This window comes from Acomys russatus, chromosome 29, assembly GCF_903995435.1.
Source record: "Acomys russatus chromosome 29, mAcoRus1.1, whole genome shotgun sequence".
Lineage (NCBI taxonomy): Eukaryota > Metazoa > Chordata > Mammalia > Rodentia > Muridae > Acomys > Acomys russatus.
Genome location: NC_067165.1, coordinates 8149250 through 8173228, shown reverse-complemented (window position 1 = coordinate 8173228; position 23979 = coordinate 8149250). Strand labels below are relative to the sequence as shown.

The window sequence follows — 23979 nt, the reverse complement described above, 5'->3', positions numbered from 1 at the left end:
CTTAATGATGTTTCTAGAGTCCAATAGTAAAAAGCAGTGAATTAATGCATGCATTCCTGTGTTCAGCTCACCTTCTCCAGTCTTACACAGTTCAGAATCCTCTTCCTAGGAACAGGACTGCCCACTTTTAGATTGGATCTTTTCAGATCAATTAACATAATCAATATAACGCCTTAAAGAAATTCTCAGAGACTAACCTCAATGCAGACAATCAAGGATATGTGTAGAGGCTTGCTTTCTAGGTATCAAGTCGGCAAGTAATATTAGCCATCACAGTATGTGTGTGTTTATATCAACACATGCATGCCACGGTGCCTGAGTGGAAGTCAGAAGACAATTTGAGGAGTCAGTTCTTTTCTTCCACCTTTAGGTGGATGCCCAGCTGTGTTGGTTGGAGTAGGTATGGTCCCCACAGACTTATGTGTTTGAAGGCTTGGACCCTAGCAAGTGGCACTATTAGGAAGATGGTGTCGTTGGAGTAGGCGTGGTCTTGTAGGAAGAAGTGTGCCCCAGTGGAGAAGTGGGCTCTGAGGTCTCAGATGCTTAAGCATAGGCTTCAGTGACTTGTAAAGAGTAAGACAGCCCCCAACTAAATGTTTTCCTTTATAAGAGTTGCCGTGGTCATGGTGTCTCTTCATGGCAATAAAGCCCCCTTATGTTTGTATTCATTCACCCTTTTTTTCATTCTGTTTTGTCTTACTATCTACTGTTAGCTCTTTCAACTTCCTCCATATCTTTATAACTGAATACCTACATGAAACTTCTTCAATTTTACATGGTTGAAATCTCACACCAGGTTTTTTTGGGGGATTGGGGGAGGGAATCTTTAACAACTATGTCTCAAATATATATTTTTCATTTATAAAATGATCAATATATCGTTTAACTTCCTCCACTAATCTTTTTTAATTAAAAAAAAAACTTATCTTTAAGCCAGGTGTGGTAGCACACACTTTTAATCTCACGACTCAGAAGGCAGAGGCAGGCGGATCATTGTGAGTTCAAGGCCAGCCTAGTCTACAAAGTGTGTCTAGGACAGCCAAGGCTACACAGAGAAACCCTGTCTCTAAATACAAAACAAAACAAAACAAAAAAATTAAAAAAAAAAAAAAAAAGAGCTGGGCAGTGATGGCTCATGCTTTAATCCCTGCACTCTTGAGACAAAGGCAGGTGGAGACTTGAGTTTGAGACCAATCTGGTGTACAGAGAGAGGTACAGGACTAGACAGAGAAAACCCTGTTTACAAATAAAGCAAGTAAGTAAGTTAGTTAGTTAAGGCACTGGAAAAAGGTAGAAATGTGGGTAAAACCTAAAAATTTAGAAAAGAGACAAAGAGAGGGCAGTACTAGGTAATGAGGAAGGATGGAGAATAGACAAAAAGACACAAGTAACACAAGGGTAGAAAGCTATTTATTCTTTCTAGTTTCAACACTATTGTAGTTTTGTTTGGTTTTATTGTATGTATGCATGTTTGTATGTATGTATGTGTGTATGTATGGATGCATGTTTAATGGCTGGTAGGCAAATTCAGTTTTCCATGAATTGAAGAAGCAAGAACCATCTTTGCCTTCTAAATGAACTGAATATATGGTTTTGGTTTTGGTTTTGATTCTGTTTAGGAGTTTTTGGTTTGCTTTGGGTTGGTTTTTTGGGAGAGGGTTTCTCTGTGTAGCCTTAGCTGTCCTGGACTCACTTTGTAGACCCGGCTGGCCTGGAACTCACAAAGATCACCTGTCTCTGCCTCCTGAATATATGTTTTGAGGCAAGAATTGTGAAAGTTGGGCTTTCTTTTAAATCCATTGATCAATAGCACAATGAGAACTTGATAGAGCCAGTCACGACATGTTTGTCATATTGATCCAATTAGAAAAAGGGCTCTGTTCTAGTGTGTTCTTGGAGGAGAGAGCTTTTCCCCATAGCCTACTGTTTACAGCTATGTCAATCCTTGTGTTACAGTGTTACTGAGTATATAAATTATAGTATATGTAAAACAAAATATGGTTAAAAATAAAAAACATCATTTTTAGAGACACTGATAAGGGAGACATCTGTAAAGAAATAGAAGAAATTTAAGCCAGGCATGGTGGGACACGCCTTTAATACCAGAACTCCAGAGGCAGAGGCAGGCGAATCTACAAAGTGAGTCCAGGACAGCCAGGGCTACACAGAGAAATCCTGCCTTGAAACAACCAAAAAAGAAAAAAGGGGGTAAAAAAAAGAAAGAAATCTAATTTAGGTCTAAATTTTGGCCAGCAGTGTGTTCAGCTTTCTCTACAGAGCACTCAGGCTCCAGGAGGTAGTGAGGAAAAGGCAAAGTTAACAGGAACTCTGAATTTGTTTATTATTTCAACTTCCAAAAGTCCATTCCATAGCAAAGTCTTTGGGTGCACCTCTCAAATAAAGCCACATTTGTTTTCAAGACAAATATATAAATCAATTCAGGTTTGTTTTGTTGTTGTTGTTTTTTAAACGTTTTACTAAACCAGAATACCTGAGCACTTATATACATTCTGAGGGTATAACTGGTATAACATTATATATTCTAAAAGTATAATAGCATTAAAGATTCGAAAATAACCTTGTCTTTTCTAGGTGTTAACATACTGAGCAATAAGCAAATTAATATACTAAATAATTTTCTGGGTCATAAAATAAGTAATTGATAAATACCACCCACTTACATTATTATTGTATAAAGCTCAACATAACACCTGCTCTCCACTAGTGTAAGTAATTAAATAATATTTCCTCCTTAAAATGATCTCTGAAAATAGTTTATGGGGTGCTGCACAACATTTTCAGTCAATAAACTATTAAGAATACCCAATATATACATTCAAACTTGATGTTTGTTTATAAGTGAATGAATGAATGCACTTATGATTGTATATGTCACAGCTATTAAAAGCATAATGTGGTAGCTATATGTTACCTAATGAAACATTCCTAGAAGACAGGCCAGAAGATGTGCTGTCCCCACTTCAACATCATGCTGAACCATCTGGGTCAAGTCACTCCATGCCTTATTACCTATCTTTATTATCTATCTATAAATCAAAGATACTAACACCTGTTCTTATTAATGTCTAAATAAAATAATTACCATAAAAATAAATCTGGGAGACAGATATTTTATACATGTGCCAAATTTCAACTTTCTTACTCAAAGGAAAATATCTTAAAATACAAAGTCATGCTTAGTGATCTTCCAGAAAGAACAATAAAGAAATGTCATAACATTTTAAAATTTTTCCCTTTATGTTTCTTTGTTGGGGGTACATGTGCATGCGCGCACACGCGCACACACACACACACACACACACACACCCCAAAATACATCCAGCAATAATCACATGGAGGTCAGTGAACAAACTGTGGGAGCTGGTCCTCTCTTTGCACTATGAGGGTTGCAAGAATCAACTCCAAAAAGTTTTATAACCTCTGGCCAAAATAATTACATATCAACACACCTAATATTGCCCAGCAACTAATTATTATAAAAACGTCTGTATCTCATGATAGTATTTTACAATATACTTAAATAGGGCAGATAATGTGATGATTATTTTAATAATCAACAATCCAGAACTGCGTGAGGAAAGATGCTCAGTAAGAGACTTTCTTTATCAGGTTGGCCTGTGGGCATCTCTGTAAGGAACTGTCTTTATTAGTGAACTAAAAGTGGGCAGCACCATGTTGTGTTTGGGTGCTAGACTATATCAGAGTGGATAAAGCAAGCTAAATAGTAAACATGCATGCACATATCCCTCTCTGCTTCTGACTGTGGATGTAATGTGACTAGCTGGTTTAAGTTCCTGCTGCCTTCACTTCCCTGCTGTGATATACTACAATCTGAAACTGTGAGCTACAATAAGCCCTTTCTCCCATAAGTTGTTCTGATTGGGATATTTTATCTCACCAAGAGAACTAAAAGTGAGATACATAGAAAAACTTATTTCTAAAGTATTTGACTCTGCTCTTCTATTAAAGTGTAAACTAAGAATTGGTTCTATATAAAGTATATTTAACATAAATCAACCCTACAAAACAATTACCCTTTGAAGTGACTAGATACACATCTAGCACTGTATCTTCTGGTTTTAGTGCTAACCCTATGAAAGAGAACAATGCCTCTTTTATTTTCAGCAAACACACAGATTCATTTCAAGTTATGTAAATGCACAGTAATTTTAAAATTAAAGAACACAGGAAGGAAACAGTTGAGAAACTTACTGGATATAACTTATTTTTCTTACACGGGCATGACTCATTCCTCAGAAAGAAGCAAAGAAAGCTAATAAAAACCCACTCTGACCAAATTGAGGCCCTAAATACTACAGTATTTACTACAGGATACTAAACTTCTCGTCATAATCAAAAGAAGATGAGGAAGAGGAGAAAGAGGTTGAGGAGGAGGAGGAAGAAGGAAAAAATATCACTTATAACAAGAAAGATGGAATAATTCCAGAGAAAAAGAATTTCTACAGTTACCATAGCAGATGCTATGAAATATATAAGTCCAATATAAGCCCTAAAGGAAACAACGGCACAAAATGTGGTAACAGCATTTTTTCTAAACGAAACTGGAATACTATGTAGTAGTCTAAAACTTTCTAAACCAAGTTTATAAAATTAAGCATAAAAGAAGTTCCTATAATTATCTGGTTTGCTTTTCTGGACAAGAACTTCAATAGAGCTAACAGAATGCTTTTAAATCATCCCTTCCAACCAAAAGCAAAAAAGCTGCTACTACAGACTTTGGATAGCAGCTATATTTACTCTGGATCAAACATGTAACAAATTTTTAAGGGGAAGTTGGAAAATAGCTTTCCATTAATCATTAAGAGTGGCATAGGCATCAAACAGATTTTTGCTTCCATCCTAAATACACAGTTCCCTACCAAGTATAACACAATTTTGCACTCAGGTTGAATTTTTTTATGCTGTTACAACAGCACTTTTCTTCCTCTCCACAACTCCTCCTAGTCTACTTTTTCTGTTTGCCTCAACTGCACTTAGCAGATCATACTGCATGACTTACAAGTCCCAGCCACCAAAACTCAAGCCAAGAGTCTGAACTGAGAAAACAGAGGGGGGGGGCAAATAACAAAAAATTAAACTATGCTTGGAAAAGAAAGCTGTTTTTAATCTCCTAGAGCTTTATACTGAGTTATTTAATTCCAGAACCAAAGTCTCCCTCTTTAAGAAGGGGGGAAGCACTCCTTTTTAAGTCTGTGTTAAACGTTATAGTTCTCTTTTAAAATCACCTTCCAATTTTACCTGTAACAAAGACACAAAGACAACAAAAGCAATCCATATATTAACAGTGGCTATTTCAGGTACAGTATTAGTTCTATGTTCTCAGATGTGTCGTTATTAAAGAATTACTGAATTTGCTATAAGTAGTCCTGAGTCAGGAACCAACTGGGAAAGGGAAAAAGACTGCTCAGGCAGTCTTGACTCTGCAGCTACTGAGCCATGTCTTCTTTTCAGTTCCTTGTATCATATGACTAAAAGGATGATTTTGGAAAGCTTTCTTTAAAATTTAAAATCACCAAATCACTTTAAAAGTTGATCTTATCCAACTGGCAAATATACAGAGATTTTACAGTTAAAATAAGACTTCCCATTCCTGTCATACCAGCACTTGGGGGTTGGAATTAGGAAAAAGAATTTAAGCCCAGACGTAGCTACAAAGGAAGCTCGAGATGAGATGGGTATACATGAGGCCTTGTGTGGGAAAGACTTGTGCGTTTTGTCACAGGTGAAAGTAGTCTTGGCGGGCTTTATCCTTGGGCACCCCATGGATACCTTGTGACAGACTGAATGGAGCCATCCTGGGCCTGGAATTCAGGAAACAGACCTGGGGACTCCACCTGGACTATTGTTTTTCTAATCGACCCTCAGTGGGAGAAGGAGACTGCCCTTCCCAGTGTCTCTGGCAGGCAGGCGGAGAGGGAGAGAGCTACAACAGGTTCAGACCAGGCTTGAGCGCCTGTGGATCAGCACACAGGCTGTACCAGCACGCAGGCCAGAGACACCTAAGAACCCTTCCCATGGAACGGATACCGGAAGGTTCACTCTTTTTTCCCTTTAACCTTTTTTCCCTCTTGTGTAAGCTAGTTGGGTTGTATAATAAAGTTTAACTGATAAAAAAACAGAGCCTACAGCCTTGTTCCAAAAATATAGGTATGGGGAGGGGGTTGGAAACTTTACAGAATTAACTACTTTAGAGAACTAATTAACAAATGACACAAAACAACCATGCCTAGATGAATGAACTTATAAACCAAAAGTCTTTAGTTCTACTAAAAAGTGAACCCAGGAGCTAGCAATATAGAGATGGGCCAAAAATTAAGAGATGGCTGCTCCGTTCTGCTTATAGAAGGCCCAAGTTGGATTCCTATCACTCACACGGTGGCTCACAACTGACTGTAGATCCAGTTCTAGGGGACCTTAGTCCCCGGGGCCTCTGGCCACAAAGGGTACTCGTGTTTACGTAGACACACACATACACATAATTAAAAGTAATTTAGCCAGGTGGTGGTGGAGGCACAGACCTTTAATCCCATCACTTGTGGAAGGCAAAGGCAGGGGGAATCTCTGGATGTGAGGCCAGCCTGGTCTACAGAGCAAGTTCCTGGCATGTTGTCTCAGTGAACTTCTGAGTAAACATTGAGAGGCCAGGACTTTCCTGATGTTATGGAAAGACAAAAGGACAAGCTGTTTCCAAGTAAAAAGGCTATATAATATTTTTAAATGATGGATTTATTTTAAATATGAAATAGGAAAAGAAAGGATTAATTAAGGGTCAGGAAGACAAGTTTAGGGTACCAAGTGGAGGGATTGATCTTTGATTTATTAAGGATATGCCACCTTAAATCAAAATCAAATAGAGTCACTTTGTTTAATATCTTTTGTAACCACAAGGCATTATGATACCAATCACAAGGAAGAAAGTTTTAAGTTAAAAGAAAGTTGATTTTATCCTAAAGCTAATTTTGAGTTCTCAGGAAATTTGCTGTTTGCTTGCTTTGTTCCCCTTGTTCCTAGACACTTACGTAACCAAAAAGATTTCAAGCTGTGTCATCAATGATTAAAGTTTTTAAGGAAATGATTTTGTGTATAAATAAAGCTTACAAGAGACACAAGTTGTCAGAGTAGGTAAAGCCTTCCTCTCTGTCCCATCTCTCATCAAAAGAAAAAAGGAAAAAAAAAAGGGAGAGAGAGATGGCTGCTCTTTCAGAGAACTTCGATTTGGTTTCCAACATTCACATGACAACTCACAACCACCTGAAACTTCAGTTCCATTTCCAGAGTGCCCAATGCTGTCTTCTGGCCTGCCTCTCTGCAGGCACTGCATGCAAATGCTGCACTTACATACATGCAAGCACTCATACACATAAAATAAAAGTAATTATTTTTTTAAAAATAGTAAACCTCCAAAATTGCTAACTTCCTTCTTCATTCTAATAAACTGCCATCAAACCATTAAAAGTTTTATAACATACCTTTGTAAAATGCCATTTTCCTGGGGTATTACACCATTGATAGCTGCCTGCAATGAAAAAAACAAAGGGAATTTAACAACATGAGTAACTGAACTAGTGGAATGAATGCCATAAAAGGAAGAAATGTTTATTTAAATATTTATATATTTATTAAAAGGAAGAAATAATTATTTAAACCAAATACTGAATGTTCTCTTAATGATAAAAAGTATCTTCTGTTAAGTGCTTCTTCTACTTTGCCACCATAAAATTTACTATTTAAAAAGCTTTGATTAAGACTCTTGTTTTTCCTTGGAGGACTATTTGTGTCCCAATACATATGCTGTTTAGAACTATGACAACAATGCTGGCCCTACATAGACCAATCAGACTCCCTAAAGAATATGGACCTTAAATGAATTCAACTTGAAACTGACCAATCAAAACTATGTTCTTCTAACAAAATTACTCGAAAGGTAATTTTTCCTAGCCAACTAACTGTTAGACCAATTGTTATTGGCTTTCCTAATAGCTTGGTTGTTCAAGTTTAAGTGTTCTTCTCAATCTGTAAGCTTCTTCTCTGCACACTTCTAATAATTTCTGCTTGCTACCTCATCACTCCCACACATTCCACTTTATATTCAAATGATCCAAGTATTACCTGAGATTTTAAGAGGTCAGTCTCTAGATTGATTACATATAAATGCAACTAAATACTAAAATTAATACATTTCAAATATGTAATTTGTACACAAATAAAAAAGGAAGTCAAATATCGTTTGAAAATAAAAATGATGAATGCATTTCTATGTAACAATATATATTATTAGCAGATCAAATTAGCTCTTGCAAATTCCATGTTTGAAAAGCTTGTAAAAGACAGTAATAATTATTATAATATTAGCTTTGTCTCATCAACTATCCGCTTTTTTTCATCTCTGGAAAAAGACTCAAAGTACAGAAATCACTGCCCTTTTGTTGAAGTTGTTTTTACACAGTATTTCAAAATTAAAATATTTTCAAACTTCCTAAGCAACAGACACTAGTATTTTAGCATCTCCATCTTGCCATCATGTCAATACAACAAAGATGTTCTTTCTTTCATTTATACTGACTCCCTATACACAACCTAGCATCAATCTAGCCAACAACGTTTAGTTAATATCCCAGATCTGCCTGAGCACTAACACCACAGTTTTGAACAAGGTAGAATCATATTCTTCTTGTGGATTAGTCCTAAGTAGAATGGCATTCTTCTGACAATCTTATTCCCATAACAGCACTACCACTTCCATCAATGAGCGCTCTGAAGAAGTCCATCATACCCACACACTTGGCCTCTCCACAAGGCTCATAAATGCTGAGTCAAGAAAAACTCTTTTCCTTCTCAAAAGTGACATAATACTTTGCCATAGCTATGAGTCATTCACTTTTAAAGTATGGGGGGTGAGGGGGGGAGGATACGGCGATCCTACTTTAGATAGAAGGCCAAAGGAGCTGAAAGCAATCTCAAAGACATACATGCACTCCCATGTTCAGTCACACTATTCAGAGCAGCAAAAGGCAAAGTGACAAAAATGCTCATCAGTGGATGAATGGACAAATAAAATCTAGTATGCACATACAGTAAGTAAAATATTATTTGTCTTAAAAAAAAAAAGAAAAATCTGTCCTGTTACAACACACATGGACTGTAAAAACATTACACCAAGTGAAATAAGTCAGTCACACACAGACATAAGACAGACACTGTATGTATATACATCTCAACTTACATGAGGCACCTAAGAAAAATAGGAGAATCCATAAACAAATATAATGGTAGTTGCTGGGAACTTCGGGAAGGAAAAGGAAAGACTGTTGTTTGACAGATATACAGTTATAATTTTGGAAGATAAAAAGCTTCTGGAGATCTGTATCACACAATAGTGTGTAGTGTTTTTTAGGGTTAAGCACCCATATTCTAATAGGCAATCTTCAAACTCTGGTTCTATCTCACACACACACACACACACACACACACACACACACACATATAACAGAATATCAATAAATTGTCAACAAATTATTTTAAAAAATAAAAACACATATTAGTGTATATTACTGTATGATTGCTCATTGGTCATGTTTAAATATAACTAACAAAAAATGTACATATTCAAGATGTACATGTGATGACTTGGCATATGCATATATTGCACAATGATTATCACAATTGAATTAATACATCATTACTATAGTTAGTTGCCTGTGTGTATGTACTTCTAAGTCAGGAAGCACAGGGTAATGTATGTTGGTGTTCAGCTGGCTTCCCTTTTCCTTGTTTATTCAATAATGAACCTCAATACATGGCATGATGACACCCACATCTTCACTGGGTCTTCAGTCCTCAGTAAAAACCTCTCTGGAAACAATCAGGATTATAATCCCATTATGTTTTCTGTGAAAAGTAATAACCTAATAGTAAATGTGAATAAATATGCAGAAAGATCCAAGAATCTCTTAAAAATTATAAAGTCAGGGACCTATGCCAATAGATGGTCAAGATTATTTCTAATCTACAGTAAGGACAGTATTGAAGCAACGATATTCAAACCAATAAAAAATAGAGCATTTAAAAATAAAGTCTGTGACAAAGACGTGACTGCAGAGAATTAATAAAATAATGGCCTTTTCATTAAGTGAAAGAAAATCAAATAGATATACTATAAGAGGAAAGACAAGAACAAGAAACTTCAGCCCATCCTATACCAAACTCAACCTCTATGGATGGAGAGATGGCTCAGTGGCTAAGAGTACTTGCTCTGGCAGAGGACCTGGGTCCAGTTCCTAGAGCCTACATGGTGACTCACAACCATTCTTAATTCAAGTTCCAGAAAATCTGATGCCCTCTTCTGACCTCTGGCAGCATCAGGCACACACATGGTGCACATCCATGCAGGCAAAACACCCATACACATAAAACAAAGTGAATCTAAAAAAAAACTTTTTTATCAATCCCAATAAATTACAACTGGAAATATAAAGGGCAAAACAATAAAGCTTCTTAAAAAATACAAAAATATCTCCATGTGCATGGGGTAGATGATATTTCATGCATAACACAATCTACAAGGAAAAGGTAAATAAACTGAGTTACACTAAGATTAGTTGTTCTTGTCCATTAAAGGTCTCTGTATGGGGCTAGAGAGATAGCTCAGCAGTTAAGAGCACTGGCTCCTCTTCCAGAGTACCTACATTCAATTCCCACTACCCACATGGCAGATCACAGTCGTCTGTAACTCCAGTTCCAGGGCTTCTGACACCCTCACACAAACATACACACAGGCAAAATACAAATGAACATAAAATTAGCTCATTTTTTTAAAAAAGATCTCTATTAAAAGTGCAAAAAGGCAGAATACAGAATGGAAGAGTTTTACATCATACAACAAAGTGCTCCTATCAGAAAATATAAGCAACTCTTGTGAATCAACAGGAAAACACATATTCTAATAGAAAACAAACAGAAGAAACTGAATGGGCATTTAGAAGAAAGCACTGCCAAATGCCCAGTATTAATGAGAAGTAGCCCAGCACGGTGGCACACGCCTGTAATTCCAGCACTCAGGGAGGCAGAGGCAGGTGGACCGCTGCAAGTTCAAGGCCAGCCTGGCCTACAAAGTGAGTCCAGCACAGCCAGAGCTAGAGAAACTCTGTCTTGAAAAACAAAAGAGAAGGAGGGAGAGAGGGAGGGAGGGAGAGAGAGAGGTAAATTAAAACCATAACAAAAGAATGAGAAAAAAAAAAAGACTGGTATCTATTGGCAAGAATACAGAGTACCTGAAACTCTCATACTCTGCCAATAAGTATGGGTGTACTGGTGTTTTGTTTATTTTGTTTGGTTTTGGTTTTGGGTTTTTTGTTTGTTTGTTTGTTTGTGTTTTTTTTTTTTTGGTCTGTTTGTTTGGTTTTTGTCAACTTGACACAAATTAAGGTATTCTGAAAAGTAAAAACTTTAATTGAGAAAATGTTCCCACCACATTTGATGCATTTTCTTAATAAGTAATTGATGTGAGAGGGCCAAGTGCATTATGGGTAGTGCCACCCTGGGCAGGTGATCTTGGACTGTATAAGAAAGCAAGCTAAACAAGCCAGTAAACAGCAGTCCTCCATGGTCTTACTTTTGGTCTTGGTGTTTTATCACAGCAACAGAAAGCAAACTAAGACAATAAGAAAGGTTGTACTGACAACCACTTTTGTGAAATTTCATGCAGTCCAATCATAGGAGGTGTAGGACATAAAAGGAAAGGTTACTGTGAGAGGCTATATTCGGAAATCAAAGTACATATGGAACCAGACCACAAATGGCTTTCATTTAGTTAAGAACATACAAAAGGAGAATGTTGTTCTTCATTTGCTCAAGGAGATCACAGTTTTCTTACCTACTCTGAGTTACTAAGAAACGTGCTGGTTGGTAACTGTGAGTTACTTCAGCCCCTAACTAAGCATTGGGGCTTAGCCTCAATTCTGCCAGCACTCTGCTGCCTTCCTCCACACTTCTACTAGAGGAAAGTGGGTGTGTCTGCCAGAGTGAGTAGGAAACAGACTGCCGCTCTGAATTAAAGAACAACACCCCTTCTGAAAAGCACATTCGTCTTCCAGAGCAGTCTGTGCTACTAAGAGGAAACATCAATAAGCCAAGAAACTACCCACATGCCTTCTCATTTTTCCTATTCCACTGGCTCCGTCTAATTCTGGGCAGCTCAACTGCATCCTGCTACTGAGCTGCCAACTGCCTAACTAAAAGCCAGCATTTCAGTTGTTTAAACCTCAGAAGTAAAACTACTTTTGCTGGTGAATAAAATCATAAAAGTACTACCCTGAAACAACAAACATTATTAGTAGCTAGAAAATAATCACAAGGTTACAAAATGAAGAATAGTGTCATGGCTTGCATACTGGGTGTCACGGCTTGCATACTGGGTGCCATGGCTTGCATACAGGGTGCCATGGCTTGCATACTGGGTGTCATGGCTTGCATACTGGGTGTCACGGCTTGCATACAGGGTACCATGGCTTGCATACTGGGTGTCATGGCTTGCATACTGGGTGTTCCACGTTAAAGGCTTGGTCCCAGGTCACCGCTGTGGGGAAGGAGAGAATCCTTGAAGATCAAAACTTGGCTGGGATGTCCTATGGTCATGGAGGGCCAAACCCTGAGCAGGACGTGAGACCAACCACTTTTTCTTTCTCTCTTGCTCCATAACTAATATTCCTCTACCAAGTGTTTCAGCCTTGTCCACTGCAAGTCCAAAATGAAAGACAGCTGACCATCACAGGTTGATTATAATGCATTTCCCTAGCTGTACTGATGAACCAGTGTAAGCTTATCAAATCTAGCTGCAGGTCACTTATATCCTTTCAACAATCACACATTCTCTTTTTTATTGTTCTATGTAAGCATATAGTGCATGTGATATGTACACCTGCATACAGGTGTTCATGCAAGTATGCTTACATGCATGTGGGGGACAGCAGTGGTAAATGTCCCTGCTTTTGATGTGAGCACTGTAGAGCCACACTCGGGTCCTCCTGCTTGGGCCGTAGTACTTCACCAGCTGAGCCACCTCCTCAGCTCCAATGACACATTCTCTTTAATGTAGCATTGTGAGGTGGCCTGCTTATCTGTACTGAGGTAAGAGGAACAGGCATCAGTTGCCAAGTATTTTTGTTTTTTAAATGGTGTAAGGAACGTACTGTTTCAGCTACAATTATCTTAGAAAACTTGTTCAATGGTTAGTTTGGAGCTGGAATGTTTCCCAACGGTCCATATATTCCAAGGCTGGAATTGCTGCAAAGGGGGTGGTGAAAGCTTTTTTAGAGACAGGACCCAACAGAAAGCCTTCAGGTCACTGGGAGCATGTCATTTAAAAGATTAAGAAATCCAGAGCATGGGGTTGGAAAGATGACTTAGCAGTTAAGAGCACTGACTGCTCTTCCAGAGGACCAAGGTTCGGTTCTCAGCACCCACATGACAGCTCACAACTGCCTGTAACTTCAAAATATGGCAGCCTTCCACAGGCACACATGAAAGCAAAATCCCAATGTACATAAAATAAATAAAATGTAAAACTGTTTTTTAAAGATAATTCCAGATTCTTTCTTTTTCTTCTCTTTCATGCCCAGGCCATGTATCTCAGCCAAGATGTGCTGTCCTGTCACAGATCTAAAGCAAAAGAGAATATAGTGGGAAACCTATTGAAAATGTAATAAAAGTAAGCCTTAAGAAATAGGAATAAACATGGCACACTGGAGATTATGAATTGATTGAATTATATATAAAGTTATATACATACTCCATGAAATAAGAGAACTCATTCTTACAGACAGGGAAATGCTAGAAGGCTTTTAATATTAAGCTAAAGAAAAAAGTCCCAAGTCAATAACCAAGCTACACAAATATGAACTTCATGGGCTGGGGAGATGGATCAATAGGTAAGGGCACTTGCCACACAAGCATGTGAACCAGAGTTCAGGTCTCCAGTTACTCATGCAAATACCAGGATGGCATGGTGGCACACCTGCAATCCCAAAGCTTAAAAGGCAGAAACAATGGACCTCCCTCACCCCCACCCCCTAAAGATTCTCTTCAGTATATAAAATAAAAAGCAACTGACAAAACACCCAACATCAAACTTTGGCTTCAAATGTACTCTCACACTCATGCACTCCCTTACATTTAAGAGAGAGAGAGAGAATATACCACTATTCAGTTTCCTGTAATTAGACATAGTATATATAGACAAAAAATAGTTACAAGTACCTTAGTAGCTACTTCTACAGTAATAGGTATCTAAAGAAGCATGGAACTATGTTGCCAGGTTTTCCTTCATAACTTTTTATTGACTCTTTGTGAACTTCACATCATGTGCCCCAATCTCACTCATCTCCCGTCCCTTCATATTCGCCATCCACCCATGCAACCCCTCCCACAAGAAATAGAAATTTTTTTTAAAAAGAAACAAAGAAAGAAAAAGACAAACAAAAATCTAACTTTGAAAGCTGCAGTGTGTCATGGTGCATCACACAGTATACTCTTTTGCCCAAACAGCTTTACTTGCAAGTGATCGTTACTATGAGTCATTGGTCTGGTTCAAGGCCTCTGGCTTTTGTTACACTATCAATACTGGATCCTCACAGGGGCTCCTCTCAGATAGCCTATTGTTGCCCTTGTGTTGTGGAGATCCTGAAGCTTTGGAACGGCAGGACTGGCCCCTTCACACCCTCCAGCAGTACACAGATGGGGTAGATGTTGAGGTGGGCCAACTCAAAGCCCTGGATGTGGGCCTGAGTGGAAGCTGAGCTGGTCAGCCCACCAGCTCTCCTGCACCTGCACCACCAGGGCCAGCTCTACTGTGCTGCACAAGGTGAGGGACGGGGCCAGCTCTCCTGAGCGCAGCAGCTGGTGAGGAGTGGGACCAGCTCTCCTGCACTAACCCTCAATCCATCTGGGCCAGCTCTCCTGCACCAATGTCACCAGAGACAGATCACCTATGATGCAAAGGCAAGGGGCGGCAATGGAAACCCTCACTAAGTCACTCTCTCTTTTTATATGCTGGGATTTGGTTCCAGGAGGACTGCCACCCCTAGCTCAACCAAAGTCTGTGAAATTTCAACTTCCTTATACAAATAACATGGTATATACTCTCTACATACAACCCATAGACACCCTCCCATATGCCTTCAATCGTTTCTAGACGTCTTGCAATAGCTAATAAATACTATGTAAAAAATGTTGTGTAAATTCTCCTCTGTCTTGTTTCAGGAAAAAGAATAACTAGAGGGAAAATCTCTGTGTATTCAGTACAAACACAATTTTTGTTCCCAAATATCTCCAACCTGAAGCTCACTAAATTCACATGTGGAGAATTGCAGGTATATGGAAACTGGCTGTATTTGCTGTAAGATTCCAAGCTACCTTTAACAGTATCGTTTCCTAGTAAGTGATTAGAACATACAACATTTTTTAAAGGTCTTTAAGCATCTAAACGTTTATCTAATAACATTTTTTTAAAAGAAGAGATGCTTAGTTCATGTAATAAAGTAAGTTTAGAATTATGTTTAAAGGGAAAGTAATACAAAATACAGTGCAAAAATAAATAGAAAATAAAGGTGCAATCATTGAAAAAACTATAGGCCTCAAACAATTTCAATTTGATTAACACGGGGTAATATGAGCTTAATAAACTGAGAATTCCCTATTTGTGACAACTTGAGTTTTCCTTTGAAAAGAAATCAATTGCTTCATATTCATTCATTGAGTTATACCTTAAATACTAGTAATCTTTTGTCACGTAGAGTTTTTTTTTTTTTTTTCAAAAACAATCGATAAGTACTTTCAAAAAGAGTGTATTATATAAAGGCCTATCCTTATAGAAGATTAGTACAACCAAAAATAAATAGAAAAAACATTAGGAAGTTCTTTTAAAAAATACAATAGAAGGAATTGTGTAAAGTTATTTCTCAATAAATGTCACACAAATCTAGATCATATGAATTTTACTGGTAAGACACTAATATACTAAACCTTGTTCTCCCCTGTTCCTCTGGTGTCTTAGTTATTCTTCTCCTCTTCCTCAAGCTTGTTTACCAGATAAGAAAAAGTAACCCCTGGAACATTGTATTGTAACAGCAAAGACTCTCAAATATCCAAATGATGGAAAGAGAATAGGAGAAAGATTGGTAATGATAAAATTAACCAACCAAAGAAGCAACTGTCATATGCCGAAGACAAAACTATTAAGAAAATAAGATGTCGTCCCACTAGACTTAGAGAACCACAGAAAGCAAGAGCCCTTCAGCCTGGCAATATAAAGCTAGCTGAATGGTAGGGAGGAAAACTGCAGAGACCACCAGCACACTAAGTGCAAGTACGAGGAGATTCTAACCATCGTTTTAAAAATAATCTTGGCATTATTATTTTAAGCTATGAAATTCTGTATGACTGACTGATTTGGGCTGAAAAAATCAATCACTTTTCATCTTAACAGATAAATGACCTTGGAAAATCTGGTCAGCTTTGCTGCGTATCAATTTCTATACATAAATATAAACTAATACTACCTACCTAATTTTCAGAGCTGATGGGAGGATGAAATGAAATAATGTAGGCAAATGATTTCACCTGTCTAGCAGGCCTTGAGAAGAGCAGAAATGATAGAAGGTAAGATTGCTATGCAGCTAAAACTTGAGAAATTGAGTATTTATAAAAATAATAGGCTTATGGACCCTTAATAGAAACAAAGATGGCCATGCCAAGGAAGAAAAATTGGTATAAGATATTCCTTCATAGCCACTTCTCCTCTGTCAGAGGGAGCAGTGTCTGAAGGCCACTGATGAAGGCCAGTACTAAATGCTTGGCTGCTTTCTGAGGACAGAGACTCATTATGTCACCGGTTAAACTATTCCTGAACTGCAAGCTTTCATAGCATTTTTTAAGTAGAAAATTAGTTCACATTTGAGAACCTCAGCAACCACATCCTGCACAGAGTAGTGAAAGAGACTGTTCTACCCAATTTTAGGGTAATTATTAAAGTAGATTTCTTCAAAAGTGAAAATTAATGGAGTGGAAATGTCTCAAAACACCTCAATGAAACTTGAAATGGGAAGGAATACAGTGTGATAATTGGTCTTCAATGATCTGTGTACATGACTTAATTTAAGCCTCTATTAGTATAAAATTATCTTTGGGAACTAGAAATTACATAGAAATGTAGGTGCCAACTGGCTCAATTTTATCTCAGGTTGAAATGTTTAGTTAAAGATAGATTCATGTACGTGAAATAGCTTTTCTTCTACAAAATCAGAAGCAAAAATACAGCAAAAAACTGAGTACAAAGTTCAAAATTCATTTATTACACAGAATACTTAAAATACAGTAGCCTAAGTTACTACCACTTACATTTTATCTCACTTCTGGATTACCAAATTCTGTCAAGTATCATTTACTGAGCCTGCTAGGTTTTACTAAAGTTACTGAAAGAGGTTCATACACATTCAATCACAGACACTGTCAAACACACACGCTCTCACACACACATACTCACATACACTCATACACTCACATGCATGCACACACACATGACCTTTGTGAAACAATTAGCCACTCGTTTTTCCTAGATATTATCTATACTACAGTATCTAAAGGATTAAAATTTTGGATATAAGCAAGTATTTTAAAGTTATAAAGTTCTTTAAAATATTTGCTTATACTAGCATTCATAGTGGACTGCTTATCATAGAGTCCTTACAAGAATTAGAATATAATAGATCCTGCATATGTTATTTCATTTAATAGCAAAGCTCAAGTATGAGCTAGACTAAACCATCTCCTCAGTATAAGTAAAGAGGTTGGGAGAGAAGACACTCGGTCAAACCACTCTTGCTAAAACAAAAGGATTGAAAAGTCAGGGCTCTTTAAGCAATATTAATCCAATGTTTGCCACTATCCTCAGCTGCCAAACATTAAGTTATACAAAACTATACAAATTACATAGTTTTGTGTTTTCCTCCAGCCCAAATTCTCTTTATCCTGAAAACAGGAACTGAACAGTGAATCAGTTCTAGAGCCTGGATTACAATCTGCAACCATCACACCCTACATTTCCATATTTAAGGGTCGTTTTCAGTTAAAAGATTCTAACTCACTGTCAATCATTCTTCCTCAGGTACTTACCTTTGGGATACAAACAGAGATTCATCTTCTAAGAAATGATCTCTACTGCAATGCTTTTATCCTATTTTAACTATAAGTATAGGATGATGTGGGAAATAATAATAATCTAAGGTAAACAGCAGTAGGAACTGTATGGCACATATCAAGTGTACATGAGGCAAGACACACTCCCAGAATAGTAATGTTCATGTTATTTTCAGATTTTTAGCATATATAACCTTTAATCATTTGAAAATAAACACTGTAAACTGTAGAATATGAAAAACAAAAACACAGGGCTTAGAAGCACTTCTTTGTGAATAATAATTATATACTCAAAATAATTTGCAGAGAAAGTAACTAATGACTAGAATTCTTGGAACTATGTTGTATTTTCACAGACAATATTTATTTGTGTGACTAAATCAACAAAATAGTAAACACTTATGAACATTAACTTACAAGGAAATTATTCTCAATCCTGAATATATGAAAAAGAATTAGATACAATAGGGCTGGAGAGATGGCTCAGTGGTTAAGAACACTGTCTGCTCTTCCAGAGGTCCTGAGTTCAATTCCCACCAACCACATGGTGGCCTGACACGCTATACTGGGATCGATGCCCTCTTCTGGGCATGCAGGTACACATGTAGATAGAGCACTCATATACATTAAAGAAAATAGACACAAAGTGTCTCACTGATTTTCCACGTTTAGGAGTATAGCATGAATGTATGCCCCAATTGTCTTGTGTTAGAAAATTAAGCAGCTGGGTACAGTGGCACATGCCTTTAACGCCAGCACTCAGGAGGCAGAAGCAGGTGAACGAATCTCTGAGTTTCAGGCCAGCCTGGTCTACATAGTTTCAGGTCAGCCAGAGCTACTAAGTGAGACATGGTAGGGGGATGGGAGGATAGGATAGGACTAAGCCCTGAAGTCATGTATTAATTATATAAAAGTGAACCCTTTGAAAGGTGACTGAGACACAAAGGATCTGTCCTTGTTAGAGGAGTCATTCACTGCTAGATTAACAACAGATTAAGAGGATAATGACAGAATGGCTTTGTTATCAAAAGCTCTCCCTTAGTGTAGATCTGCATTAGAATAAAGAGAAAGGTGCCCTCAGGGAAAGACCCCCACCTAACTAAGCTTCCAACCTGTGGAAGAGAAAGCACTGGAATAAAATGTGGTTCAAGGGAGTGAGGGTCCATCCCAAACTAGTCGATGAATTTGGCAGCGTCATCGACATGTCAAGGTTCCACAAATATATGAGTTGTGAAATATTTTCCACCATGGTTTCAAAGAGCCACTGGGGCTAAGCAATGCCTGACAGGGGAGTCCGTACCTGGAAGCTCTGAGGTGGCACTGCATGGAGCTGTGGAAATGAAACCTGGGTTGCAATGGAGACTCCCAAGATGTTAAATGTGCCAGAGACATGAGACATATATCAAGGAGAGCTGCACACAGGGACTGTAGCCAAGCCAAGAGAAAGAAGTATGTTTGTTACAGACAGCAAAGATGTAAGGGCAGAACCACCTACACTTTTTGACACCAGATATGGAACCACAAGATTTGGAGTTTGTCCCCCCACCCTCACCCCATCCAAGATGTTAGATGGATGAAATGAAACCTATACAAAATGGAGCCTAAAAGAAGGAAGTTAGGTGGTTAAAGATGTGCCTTTGAAGGAGATACTGGAAGCCCTACCCCTACCCCCTTTCGTTCCTTGGATGACACAAGGTAGTCACTTCTTTGCAATGTGCTCCTGCCATGGTATATTGCCTTATCTCGTGTCTAAAAGCAACAGTGTGAACCAACCATGAGCTAAAACCTCCTAAATTATAAGCCAAATATGCCTTTCTTCTTTTTAAGTTGACTCTCTCAGGTTTGACACAGTACTGCAAAGCCGACTACTGCAACTTCTATTCTTCGTAAGATAACCAGTCTTAGCTATTTTGGTACAGCAACAGAAAGTAAAAATTGCTATTAGAAATCATGGTGCCACATTTTTCTTTTCCATTCTATTTTATTTTATTATTTTCCTTGTTTGTTAGAGATGGGGCCTCATTGTGTTGTCCTAGCTATCCCTGAACTCATTACATAGAGCATGTTGTCTTTGAACCCACAGAAATCAGCCAGCTTCTACTTCCTGAGGGATGCAATTAAGGTTATATGCCACATCCAACTTGTCACATTTTTTTAGTCGTCATAGCTGTCCAGTTAAAAAACTAGATTCATGATATTCATTCAATGGCCACTCAATGAATAAGTTTTTCATTATAATAGTCTTTCAGTTCACCACAATTCCTGTTTACAGTGCCAAACACTTATTTGTTTGCAGTCCTCTAGTAATTATGCAAAGAAATGAAATTTAAAAATAGACATCCTAAGTTAAAAACTTTAATTACTTAAAATGTTTTATAAATTCATATGTAGATCAATGTCAGTCAAAATTCAGACATAAAATAAACACAGAAAATGGAGTACAGCATATTAAAATAAACACAGAAAATGGAGTACAGCATATTAAAAGTTCCTTGACAGTTCAACTAGTAACGTGCTACATCATTTACTTAAGTTTCATTTCTCACACACACACACTATATATATATATATATATATATATATATATACATACATATACATATACATATATATATATATATATATATATATATAGAGAGAGAGAGAGAGAGAGAGAGAGAGAGAGAGAGAGTAAATGATGTATAAAAACAGGAAAAATGAAAAATACACTAAGCAGGGGGAAAAAAGTGCAACAACTTGCTATCAAAATAAAAGTAGAAGGTTATTGCCAGGTACATGATGATTTCAAATGAAAAAGTTAACGTTATAAAAGATACTATAAAGGACTAGAGGCATACTATAGAGGACTAGAGCTTTTAACACCTCAGAAGCCTGAGAGAAAATAAACAGCAGAGGCCAGAAAGGGGAGGACGAAGAACAAGGAGGGAGAAAGAAGGAAGGAAAATAGAAAAGTTGGGAGGGAGGATCGGAGGGAGGAAAGGAGGAATAAGAGAAGGAGAAGGAAAAAGAGAGGGTATTTGACAATACTTTCCAAAAATCAAGCTAGTCAGAAATACATGAAAAGTATCTTACCACTCGGAAAAGTCTTGTACAGTCTTCTAGAAAGGCTGGGTCAAGACAATATTCATAGCCAACAAATATGAATCAGCAGAAAAGGAGATAAAGATGAACAGAGAACTTAGGTCCCTCCACACTCTAAAACTATAAACTCCCACATCAAAGTATAGCCTCTTAGTCTTCCTTTCCTTTCCCCTTTATTCCTCTTGGCAAAGCCAGGCAAGAATGTCTTAGTGGGCTTTGTAACTTCTCAATGATTTGTATCAGCCTGACCAAAAGAATACCTCAAATATACATAAGATAAGCAAAACAAATTGCAAAGCGGTGTCAGGACAAGTAGCCCAGAAGCATCTCTCCAATGTGTTGCTGCCTTCACCACTATCCCCATCATGAAACTGTCATCTATACCATGCCTTCTTAGAATAGAAAACTGCCAGTGTAAAGTACAGATCCAAGTCAGACAGTAAAAACATTCCTTAATTTTCCTGTACCAAAATACAAAACAGAGACAGACAGACAGACAGACAAGAAGATCAAAAAACAGAGAGACAGAGACAATGGGAGAGGACAGTAGCAGCACTGACTTAAGTGAAAAGAGCCATCCCCAAAGAGCTGGCAGAATGTAAATGAAGAAACTGGAAGTTCATTACGCTTTAAGTATCCAAACCCCTAAAAATATTCATCCAGTATGACACAGAAATTCAGTTATAAACTGAATATATTCAGCTTCTTCTAGAAAAAGCAGTACGTTAATAATTATACACATATGTAAGAATGTTCTCTCCAGTAATGTTCACAATACTGCAAAGCACTGCAACAATCTTAAATGCTCACCAACACAAGGGCGGTAAAACTGCCGTATTACTACAACATGACACAACCGTGCAACATTTAAAAAAGGAGCAGTCCATACTTAGTAAGATAGAAAAGTGTTAATGTAACAGTAAGTGAATACAGATTATAAAAATATTAATATAAAAGAACCTATTTTTGAGGTAAAAGTTTAGTGACATTAATTATAAAAACAACTGCAAAAATATACATAAAACTTTGAGATGAATATTTTATCTGTTATGAGATTGAAAGATTTTAAGTAGAATATTTTATTTGAAATATTTAAGACCCAAAATTTTTTCAGATATATAACTTTCTAACTTTTTAGAATACTACATAGAATTTATTGTTTGAACATACTCCATCCAAAATTATAAACTCCAACCTGCTCCAACGTCTACAACTTTCAATGTGGCATATCAACAATAAAATGTTTTAACTTTGTAACATTTGGGTCTGGGATTTATGGATTAGGAATGCACAGCCCATAACTATTTTGTTTGTAAATTCTTCATCTTCTCATTTCATTATGATAAGTATCACTTGTACAGTCTGACCTTAAACTGAGTGGAGACAGTTGTACTACAAATGCATCTATATAATGCACTGACAGAAGAACTATGTAAATCCACAAAGCATGTAAAAGTGAGTATATAGTCTCACTTTAAGAAGACATCCTAAATTCTGACTTCTAAACACTGGCACTTCTAGCCAGGTACAATGGAACACAGCTCTATCTAGCACTCAGGAATCTGAGGAAGAGGACTAGGATGTCTGAGGCCAACCAAAACTGCTGAGTAGGTTCCAGGACAGGCTGAACTACATAGTGACACCTTGTCTCAAAAAAAGCAAACTGAATAAAGAAAAATCACCTTTTCAAAATTGTGATTTCAATTTCTTTAATACTTCCAAGGTGTGAGGGACATATATGCCATCTAACAGAAGTGTTCTTCCAGTACAATCAAGTTCTGACTTGCTTGGCAAAGCAGGAATGTCTAGTGCTCTGCTACACCTTCCCTTTTGTTAGTATCAAAAAGGTTTTAATAGCTAAACCACCTTTATGATAAAATTCCCACAATTCAGAGAGAAAGCAGAATAGATTGTCAACTCTTAGATAACTTTTTTAAATGCTGTGATCATCAGCGATACCTCAGGAAGCAAGACTAGTCCTCATCGCTCAGGGAACACTGACTCTCTCTTCTAAGCATCTCTGCCCAAAAAAATACTATGTGGAGACATGACCAAAGAAAAAAAAAATCTTTTCAAATTATTTCAATTACCTAAACTTCAAAAGTACCCAGTAATTTAATATTGAACTAAATTATGATTTCATATTAAAGATGAAAATGGAATATATCCATACTGCTAAGATTTAGATTGGCTATGGAATGCTGAACCACCTACAATAAACGTTAAGGCCACTCAAGAATTCATAAAGTTAAAACATAGGTCAAAGAATGAAGTACTTACCACCAAGTCCCAGTTATTTTGTTCAAGCAATGTAATAGCTTCATCGATGTTTTCAATGCCAGTACATGCCTAAAAACCAAGTAAAGAAGCACGTTAGGGTTTTAGAAATGGTCAGGCTTAAAATGTAAATGGTAAAAGACATAATTCAAGCTACATGAATATATAAGTCAAGACATTAAGTGGCCCACACATAAGAGTTTGCAAATTCTTCTTTTTTATTATTATTAATTTATTCTTGTTACATCTCAATGGTTATCCCATCCCTTGTATCCTCCCATTCCTCCCTCCCTCCCATTTTCCCCTTACTCCCCTCCCCTATGACTGTGGCTGAGGGGGACTTCCTCCCCCTGTATATGCTCATAGGGTATCAAGTTTCTTCTTGGTAGC

At 37.4% G+C, this 23979-nt stretch overlaps 1 protein-coding gene across 1 annotated transcript in view; it reads right to left on the bottom strand.

The window, feature by feature from the left end:
• Faf1 (Fas associated factor 1) overlaps nt 1-23979 on the bottom strand; it is a 296484-nt gene that overhangs the window by 236779 nt on the left and 35726 nt on the right. The window contains exons 2-3 of the mRNA XM_051171269.1: nt 23593-23661; nt 7512-7558 (exon numbers count right to left, since the gene is read on the bottom strand). Coding sequence (XP_051027226.1) covers nt 7512-7558; nt 23593-23661 — 116 coding nt within the window. The remainder of the gene's footprint in view (nt 1-7511; nt 7559-23592; nt 23662-23979) is intronic.